The 10,114-nt window shown below is 45.5% G+C and overlaps 1 protein-coding gene across 3 annotated transcripts in view; it reads right to left on the bottom strand.

Annotated features, from left to right (window-relative positions):
* Positions 1-10,114, bottom strand: part of Rpgrip1 (RPGR interacting protein 1) — a 52,158-nt gene that overhangs the window by 40,283 nt on the left and 1,761 nt on the right. For all 3 annotated transcript variants that reach the window (XM_021203784.1, XM_021203785.1, XM_021203786.1), the window contains exons 2-5: positions 8,976-9,117; positions 4,627-4,865; positions 3,512-3,611; positions 2,165-2,293 (exon numbers count right to left, since the gene is read on the bottom strand). In XM_021203784.1, coding sequence (XP_021059443.1) covers positions 2,165-2,293; positions 3,512-3,611; positions 4,627-4,865; positions 8,976-9,117 — 610 coding nt within the window. The remainder of the gene's footprint in view (positions 1-2,164; positions 2,294-3,511; positions 3,612-4,626; positions 4,866-8,975; positions 9,118-10,114) is intronic.

The raw sequence follows: 10,114 nt of genomic DNA, 5'->3' as shown, positions 1-10,114 counted from the left end.
ACTCCTGAGCTAAATCCCCAACTCTTGGACCAGCAGGGAAAGGCACTTGCCACAGAAGTTGTACAGCTTAATTTTGACTTTTGGAACTTACGGTGGAATAAAAGCAGCAGCCCCAGAAAGTTGTCTTCTGACCTCCACACACACGTGTATGCCTGAACACCCTCACACACACACACACACACACACACACACACACATGTAATAAAAGTTAAATAAAATCTTTTGTAAAGGTGGGACAGACTTGTGCAGGGTTTCCTTCCTTATTCCTTTTGCCTTCCAGCTTGAGGACAATCTTAGTCGGGTTTAAAGGGGAAATGCTTCAAGGCAGGCGAGCTGCAAATCTCAGCAGCTCCTCAGAGAGGTATGGCAGAGGGAAGGGAGAATGCCATGTCAACTCGAGTTCCAGGGCATCCAACTTCCTTTCTGGTCTCCATGGGCACTGGGCACACATGTAGCACACAGACATACATGCAGGCAAAATACTCACATACATAAAATATAGATAAATAAGCAATGATGGCACTGGAGGTCACCCACGTGTTGGGGAGGAGGCCTTAGAGAGAGAACGAAGCCTGACGGGTCAGGGCAAACATACTTCAAAAACTCATACATAAGAGAGAAGGGAAGAGAGAAGAGAAAGCTTTGGCCTATAAGAAACTGCGCTGAGATGGTAAATTGGGAAGGAAAAAAATTACATTATCCCATTAAAGGAATAAGTATTCTACCCATCTCTATATTTTATTAATTCTTTAAAAATTTCTGGCCAGGCAGGGGTGGCACATGACTTTAATCCCATGACTCAGAAGGCAGAGGCTGGGGGATCTCTGAGTTTGAGGTCCTTGTGGTCTACAGATTGAGTTCCAGATAGCCAGGGATACAGGGAGAAATTCACTTCTTCTCTCCCCCCTCCCCTTTCTTGAGAGGAAGTCTCACTGTGTCACCCTGGGTTCTCTTTGTAGACCAGGTTGGCCTCCAACAGAGATCCACCTGTGTGTGCCTCTTGAGTGCTGGGATAAAATACATACACCATAACTATAATACCTAACTCACCTACTTCTTTATATGCAGGGGGTTTTGTTTGGGGTTTTGGGGGTTTTTGTTTAGTTTTGAGGACAGGGTTTCTCTGTGTAGCTCTGGCTGTCCTGGAACTCACTCTGTCGACCAGGCCTCATACTCACAGATCAGCCTGCTGGAATTAAAGGCACGCACAGTCACCACCACTACTCTCTTAATTTTCTAGGAATGCCTAGTGTAAAAGTAACTTTTATTTGCCTGATGTAATTGTCACCCTAGAGGTTTACTGCCTCAGTTTGCTAACCTAGGCCTAGTGCAGAAAGCTTCGAGCCTCTGTACAATCTAATCTAGGCCTTGAATGTTTTCCAAGACTTGCTGCTGAATAAGCTCACCTGTTCTTCCTCCTCCTCCTCCTCCTCCTCCTCCTCCTCCTTTTTGGATTTTCGAGACAGGGTTTCTCTGTGTATCCCTGGCTGTCCTGGAACTCACTCTGTAGACCAGGCTGGCCTCGAACTCAGAAATCCGCCTGCCTCTACCTCCCGAGTGCTGGGATTAAAGGTGTGCACCACCACCGCCCGGCTCACCTGTTCTTTCTGATTTTTGGCTAGCTAGTCAACTCAGCTGTTCTGGCTCAAACTCCTCTCCATGATAACGGATTCAATCTGGCTTCTCCTGAATTGCTCAAACTATCTGTCAATCTGTTCTGATCTTCTCGCTCTTCATCCTCTGTCTCGTTCTGTCTTCATCTGTGTCTAGTCTAGCTTGTTCTCTTTGCAACCTGTCCCCGTAGAAAGGACCTCTCCCTCTCCCCCTCCCCTCTCTCCCCCTCCCCTATCTGTACTGCCCCTTAAGAAGCTTTCCTTTCCTTTCCTCTCCTTCCGAGAATTGGGCATATCCTACTTTGTCAAATGTTTCTCTGATTCATTACTTGAGTTTCTGCCACTCAATTAGACATCACTTTCAAACATGGGTGTTTCCTTGGACAAAGTAACTTTACCTTCATTTTTTGGGATTAAAAGTGTATACTAAGGGCGGGTCTGTATTTAAGACACAAGGAAATCTTCTTTTCCTCAGAAGTGAAGACACGCAGAGTTAGGAGCCTTACTTTTTCTGTTCAGTACAGTTTGAAGCACAACATGTTAGCTCTCACCGAAGCTCTGCAGCCTTCTGAGTGCGCTCCTGTGAGCTTCTCTGTTCAAGCTTTTCAACTTTGGATGTTTTCTCAGGAGATCTGGGGATCTCTTCCACATGTGTAGAATCAGTAGTCATAATGTGGGTACTGTTAGGCATACAAAGACCGATGAATTTAGTCCAAATCAGGAACTGGTGGATAAAAACTATCTTGTTATAACTGAGGGAGATTAAACACAAAAGGGAGAAGCAGAAACTTCTTATAGGGTTTAGAACTCATCTAGTCACTTACAATAAAATGTTAGAGAGGTTAGCTGGGCAGTGCACACCTTTTATCCCAGTGCTTGAGGGGCAGAGGCATTAGGATCTCTGTGAGTTTGAGGCCAGCCTAGTCTACAAAGCGAGTCTACAAAGGGCAGTTAGGGCAAATCAGAGAAATCCTGCCCAGAAAAAATAAAGTTAGAAAAGTCAGTTACTTTGGTGATATAAAGAATAATCTTGGGCTGGTGAGATGGCTCAGTGGGTAAGAACACCCGACTTCTCTTCCGAAGGTCCGGAGTTCAAATCCCAGCATCCACATGGTGGCTCATAGCCATCTGTTACAAGATCTGACACCCTCTTCTGGAGTGTCTGAAGACAGCTACAGTGTACTTACATATAATAAATAAATAAATCTTAAAAAAAAAGAATAATCTTAAAAAATATAGCCTTCACCGGGCGATGGTGGTGCACACCTTTAATCCCAACACTTGGGAGGCAGTGGCAGATGGATTTCTGAGTTCAGCTATACAGAGAAACTCTGTCTCGAAAAAACCAATATATATATGTGTGTGTGTCAGATAAAAATAAAAAGAAAGGAGAATACTTTGTCGTGAAAAGGACTTTTATTTATCATTCAAAGGATGGAGAAATGCTTGTTTCACGAATATGAATAGAATACAACTGTAAGATTTGACAGGAACTCACTCACAGAGATCCACCTGTCTGTGCTGGGACTAAGGGCCCTTCCCCTTGACTCTTGTTTTGTATTTTTAAACAAGGACATTGCAATTTTGACTTAGAGCTGCCTTTCGTCTTCTCTGATTATTACAGAAATCAGCAACACTCACAACACTCACCGATTCTTTTTTTTTTTTTTTTTTGGTTTTTTTCGAGACAGGGTTTCTCTGTGTAGCCCTGGCTATCCTGGAACTCACTCTGTACACCAGGCTGGCCTCAAACTCAGAAATCCGCCTGACTCTGCCTCCCAAGTGCTGGGATTAAAGGCGTGCGCCACCATGCCCGGCAACACTCACCGATTCTTAAGTCATATATTCCCAATAAATGCTTTGTGGATAACAACATGGGACCCACCAGAGGTACTTACAGTTGACTGGGCTCACTGGTTATTTCGATTCTGGTGGTTTTGTCCATCACGTATTCTTTAAATGCAGGAGGGGCTGTATGGCTGCGCCTGCCATTTGGCCCTGAAAAGTTTAGGCAGGGAAAAAAAAAAAAAGTGAAATGTAGCCATGGTATCTTCCAGAACACCACATGCAGAAACCAATACACCAAGTGCTGGTCACAGAGAGCCTTGAGACTTGTGAGGAAATGCTTATGTGACAATTAGCCACAGAGGCACTTCTTTAATTTTACATAAAATCACAACTGCAAATATCTTCAGCCCAAAATACTGACTCGGTGAGTGGTACAAGTGGGAGAAAGAAAGAGGCACGCTCTGTGTCCACCTAACCTGGTACATAACGGGTGGTCAGCCATGCTCAAAGGTATTCCTTTATTTCATTTTGGTAGGCTGGTTACCTGGATTTCCCACCACCCCCACCCCCACCCCCCACCCCCGAGAAAGGCTTTCTCTGTGTAGCTGTGGCTATCCTGGAACTCGATATGTAGACCAGGCTGGCTTCGAATTCACAGAAACCCTCCAGCATCTGCCTCTGGAGTGCTGGGATTAAAGAATAATGTTTAATGTTTTCTTTTTTATTATTATTAACATATAACATGGCGGGTTCTGCAGTTGTACACATGGACCACCGCTTTGTGCATCCTCCTCTGCCTCGCCCATGCGGTTCCCTGTTGGGTTCCCTTCCCCCAGACAATCTTCCCTTTTGAGCTTTTATCAATGTTACCCGCTTTTTACTCCCTCTCCTCTCGGGTCTGTTTTTGGGTGTTTGTTTGTTTGTTTGTTTAATTATTACTGTTTGTTTGTTTAGTTCTGTTTACTTTGGTGGTCTCAGAGATTTATCTACAGTCTCAAACATACTAAGCAAGCCCTCTGACACTGAGCTGCCTACTCGCAGTGAATTCAGAAATTTGGACCCGACTTCCACACAGGAGAGTTGGGGGATGGGGAAGGACTTTAGGAAAGTGGAAAGGTAAGAAAACAAAGATGGACTGTGACTGGCGCTTCAGTCCCCTCCCCACCCCCGGGAGAGGGCGTGGTTCCAGCTTCACTTCGCTTGGGTTTCTGCAGTAGGGACACACCAGGTGTGTGGGGGAGTCTGCCTCCTGCGTGGACTCGAGGCTGTGCACCGCCTACCGCAGTCGAGGGACACTGGCGCTGCACATGCGCTTTCCTCCCTGGAACCGGGGAACGCAGGGGCGCCGAGGGGCGCGGGGATGCTGAGACCCACGACCGCCTGCGCCTCGCAGGCTCCTGGAGCACACCAAGTGTCCGTAGGTCCGGTTGGGTAGTGGTGGAACGCTGCACGTTCGTCCTTCGCCTGTAGCAAAACAAGCCACATGGGGTTTTCCCACACAACAACTCATGCCTAGGGCTTGATTCTAGTTGGACAAGCCTTAGAGCTAGCTCCCAGCGTTGATGTCTTAGGGTTACTATCGCTATGTATTTGGCTTTCACATTGTAGTCCATCATTGAAGGAAGCCAGGACAAAAACTCAAACAGGGTGGTAACCTAGAGATTGGAGCAGCCTTAGAGGCCGTAGAAGGATACTGCTGAAGGATACTGCTTAAGGCTTGTTCAGCCTGCTTGTTCAGTACAGGAGTAGCACCACCTGCAATGGGCTGGGCCCTCCCCAGTCAATCACTAAGAAAATGCCCTCTAGCTGGATCTTTTCTTTTGTTTGTCTTTTTATTTTATTGCTGCTGTTTTTGTTTTGTTTTTCAAATCAGGATTTCTGTGTGGCCCTGGCTACAATCTCTCTCTCTCTCTCTCTCTCTCTCTCTCTCTCTCTCTCTCTCTCTCTCTCACACACACACACACACACACACACACACACACCCCAATGCCCTAGAATTCCCAGGCTTGCTCCAATGACCAGGACCACGGGCTTTTTTCTCCCACAGCTACACATCACCCAAATGATTGGTCTGCCTTGAGCTCTCTCGCCACCAAGTCCATTCTACTTCTTTTTCTCTCTGCTCTGGGCTCTTCCAGATGCCTCTAAGTACGTTCTCTCTCTTATCTCTTATTCACAATACATCGCCTTGCCCTGCCCCTCCCCCAGAAATGGAGTAGCCATTTCAGCGAATTTGTCTCTTCTTTTCCTTATTTCTTTCTCCTTTGTTGTTGTTGTTGTTGTTGCTTTTAGCCAAGCCAGGGTTTCTCTGTGTAGCCCTGGCTGTCCCAGAACTCTTTCTGTAGACCAGGCTGGCCTCCAGCTCTCCCTGCATCCCTCAGTCCCTATCTGTTACAGTGTCCCTCTGGCTGGCATACCCTGCCCCTTACCCTTCACTCTCCAGTCCAGAGTCTGGGCTGCCCTTCCCCCAGCTGCTCTTCCGGATATAATCCAGCGGTTTTGGCTACACCAGTCCTTTTAAAAAACGATTTGCTCTCTTGGCCGGGTTCTTGTCCCAGGCCCCAGCTCCTTTGTTGCTCTCCCTGTCCCTCTCTCCTCAAATGGCCCAGCTCAGTCTGGCCACGTTCACTCTGGAGCCTTGGAGACCGCCCTGCCGTGCCTCTTCTCCTCTCACACATGTCTACAGTAAACCCTCTCCATCATAGCTGGGAACAGTCATGTCCTGCTTTTCACTCTTTTTTCATTCAATGCTAAATTAAGATTAATGCCCTAAACTAAGATTAATCTCTGAGTTAGGCTTGGTGATACAGGCCTTTACTCCCAGCACTGGATTTAACTGTGGCTCAGTCCCTTAGTTATTTAGGAAACATTACCACGTGAGGAAAAGCAAGACCACTGAAGTGTGATGTCTGCTTGTAATCACAACCTTGGGGACGAGATAATTCAAGTTGCAGTCCAGCCAGGTTACATAATGTAACCCTGTCTCCAAAAAAACCCAACCAACTAACCACACACACACACACAAAAAAAAAGAGGCTGGGTACCGGGAGCAGGGGGTGGGGGTCAGACACCACAGAGAAAGCTATGCAGTTAGAAACACTGGCTGCTCTTCTAGAGGATCTGGATTTAATTCCCAGCACCCACACAGCAGTTTACAACTGTCTATAACTCCAGTTACAGGGGATCTGACACTTCCACATCAATGCGTATAAAATGGGGAGGAGAGGCTGGGTATCCTGAAACACTCCTTTGATATCAGTGCTCAGGAGCCAGAGACAGGTAGAACTCTGTGTTCAAGGTCTGCATGGTCTACATAGAGCAGCAGTTCTCAACCTGTGAGTCTCCACAGATATTTACGTTAAAATTTATAACAGTAGCAAAACAAACAAACAAAACAAAAAGTCAGGCAGTGGTGGCACATGCCTTTAATCCCAGCACTCAGGAGGCAGAGGCAGGCAGATTCTGAGTTCAAGGCCAGCCTGGTCTACAGAGTGAGTTCCAGACAGCCATGGTTACACAGAGAAACCCTGTCTTGAAAAACAAACAAACAAACAAACAAAAAAACAGTAGCAAAATTACAGCTATGACGTTGCAATAAAAATAATGTTATGATTGGGGTCACCAGGACATGAGAAACTGTATTAAAGGGTTGCAGCATTAGGAAAGTTAAAAACCACTGACATAAAGGGTTCTAGGCTGGGCTGGAGAGATGGCTCAGCAGTTAAGAGCACTGACTGCTCTTCACAGAGGTCCTGAGTTCAATTCCCAGCAACCACATGGTGGCTCAGATGGAATCAGATGTTCTCCTCCGGTGTGTCTGAAGATAGCTACACTGTATTCACATACATAAAATAAATAATAATAATAATTCTTAAAAAAAGGGGGGTTCTAGGCCAGCCAAAGATACATAATACCCTGCTACTAAATGTTTATTGATTTTTTTTAAGGCTGGAGAGATGGCTCAGCAGTTAAGAATGATTGCTGTTCTTGCAGAGGACTAGAGCACCCACATCAGACAGCTCACCACCTATAGTAACCAAGGGTTCCCACAACCTCTTCTGGCCTTTGAAGGCACCTCCATGCATGCACACAGACACATGCACATAAATAAAAAATAAAATAAATCTTAAAAAAAAACACAAAAACAAAAGAAGTAAAAATTTTTAAAAATCCGTGTTATTATGGGTAACTGCAACTTATTTATCAGTCCTGGGTTCACCTTTGCTCTAACTCCCCCTTAGCCGAGAGTTGCTGCGATAACTGAGTGTAGAATTAGTCCTTCACTCTGGCAGCACCAAATTTAGAGCAAACTCCTACTCTCTTGGACTCTCCCTTAATGACCTAAGCAAAGCGCAGAGACTCCCGTGCACACTTACTGAGCTGCCTTTACCCCTTGCAGTATGCATTTTCTCTGTGCTCTGTCCCTCTAAGCTATAACAGATAATACATTCAGCTAGCTCAGCTACATGTACGAGCAGGTGGTGGTGTACACCTATAATCCTAGCACTCAGGAGACAGAGGCAAGCTGATCTCTATGAGTTTGAGAACAGCCCAGTCAACATAATAAGTTTCAGGCCAGCCACAGCCACATACCAAGGCCCTGGCTCAAAAGAACAAAACAACAGCAGCAGCAAAACAAATCACCCTCACCTACTAAGGTTGGCCTTGGCTCCAAGGCCCTCGAGTCTTAAAGACAGACTTCAGAGTGCTCTTCCTTCTCTGTGTGTATCTTCCTCCACCCCATCTCTGAATCCTCTGCACCCAGAGATCCACCTTTGAAAACCCATAGCCTAAGATCACTTATGTATGTATATGGAAGATTTTGGAGTTAAGGGCATTAGCTCTGCCACTTACTACCTGTGCTCATAGGCAACTTATGTAGGCTCCCCAGGTCTCCTTCTCCTCCTGTCTTCACACTAGTAAATGAGTTAGCAGATTTAATAGTAAATCAGTTCATCCATGTACAGAACATGCAACATGCCTGCATGTATGAACTTTACTTTTCAAAGGAGAAATCCCTTTTCATATTTGTGCCTACTCCCTTGTTCTGCCAAGACATTACCATTCACCCTGTCTCCATCCCCTCTCTTGCAGCCAAGTAGGACCCTGACTTGTCTCTTGCTCTGTATACTGATATACTAATCACAGGTTACTTGGGTTGCTCTGTGATCTCTGGTCAATTATGCGGTATGTGGTAGAAAAACAATAAAGCAATAGTGTTTGCAAAAATATTTTGGGGGAAGAAGAAAGGGGATAGGAGAGCTAGAGAGATGGCTCAGCAGTTGAGAGCACTGAGTTCAATTCCTGGCAACCACAAGGTGGCTCACAACCATCTCACAACCATCTGTAATGAGATCTGGTGCCCTCTTCTGGTGTGTCTGAAGATAGCTACAGTGTACTCATCATATATATATATATATATATATATATATATATATGATGTTTGAGTCACAAGGATATATATATCCTTGATGTTTGAGTCACTTTTGGTATATACAACTAAGCAACACAATCCTTTCAATTTAGCATGAAGCCAATGTGGTGTAAGTTTGAAATTTTAAGACTTCTGGGTACCTTCTGCTTTTATCTCGTTGCTTTGGAGAAAGTTCCTTCACCAACATGGGCTCTTCATGGAGGTGAAAGCGTCTGTAGTTCAGTTCCTTTTGGTTCATCCTGTCCAAGTGTGGCTGGGTCTTTACATTCTTACCTGAAGTCCCTGAAGAGAGTAATTGGAGAATATTTTTACGGGTTTCCTTGTTTTATTTATTTTATTTCATTTATTTTTAAAGAGTCTCAGGCCTGGTATGATTGCACAAGCATTTAATTCCAGCACTCAGGAGGCAGAGGCAGGCAGAGCTGTGAGTCTGAGGCCATCTTGATCTACAGAGTGAGTTCCAGGACAGCCAGGGCTACACAGAGAGACCCTGCCTTGAAAAAGAAATGGTGGCCCATGTCTTTAATCCAGCACTCAGGAGACAGAGGCAAGCAGATTTCTGTGGGTTCAAGGCCAACCTAGTCTATGTGGAGTTCTAGGTCAGGCCAGCAAGGGTAACACAGTGAGACCCTAACAACATATAAAAGAAGCTAGTGGGCAGAAAGGCTTTCAAGCCCTTTCCTGGCAGGCTACATACAACAAACACAGCATGCTTGAAAAGAGCTCCCCATTCACACATGTAGAGCCACTAGGAGCTTTGTCAGTTTGTTTGTTTTTTGAGACAGGGTTTCTCTGTGTAGCCCTGGCTGTCCAGGAACTTAGAGATCCACCTGCCTCTGTCTTGTAAGTGATGGGACTAAAGGCGTACACCACCACTACCCAGCTAAAATCTTTATTATAAGAATTTCAGCCAGGCAATGGTGGCACAGGCCTTTAATCCCAGCACTTGGGAGGCAGAGGCAGGCGGATTTCTGAGTTCGAGGCCGGCCTGGTCTACAAAGTGACTTCCAGGACAACCAGCGCTATACAGAGAAACCCTGTCTCGAAAAAAACAAAACAAAAAAACAAAAACAAAAACAAAAACACACACACGGGGCTGGTGAGATGGCTCAGTGGGTAAGAGCACCTGACTGCTCTTCCGAAGGTCCCGAGTTCAAACCCCAGCAACCACATGGTGGCTTATAACCATCTGTAACAAGATCTGACGCCCTCTTCTGGAGTGTCTGAAGACAGCTACAGTGTACCTACATATAATAAATAAATAAATAAATAAATCTTA

Source organism: Mus pahari, chromosome 8 (genome assembly GCF_900095145.1).
Source record: "Mus pahari chromosome 8, PAHARI_EIJ_v1.1, whole genome shotgun sequence".
In the NCBI taxonomy this organism is placed as follows: domain Eukaryota; kingdom Metazoa; phylum Chordata; class Mammalia; order Rodentia; family Muridae; genus Mus; species Mus pahari.
Note: the sequence above shows the minus strand (reverse complement) of the source record. Positions and strands in the feature narration are given on the sequence as shown.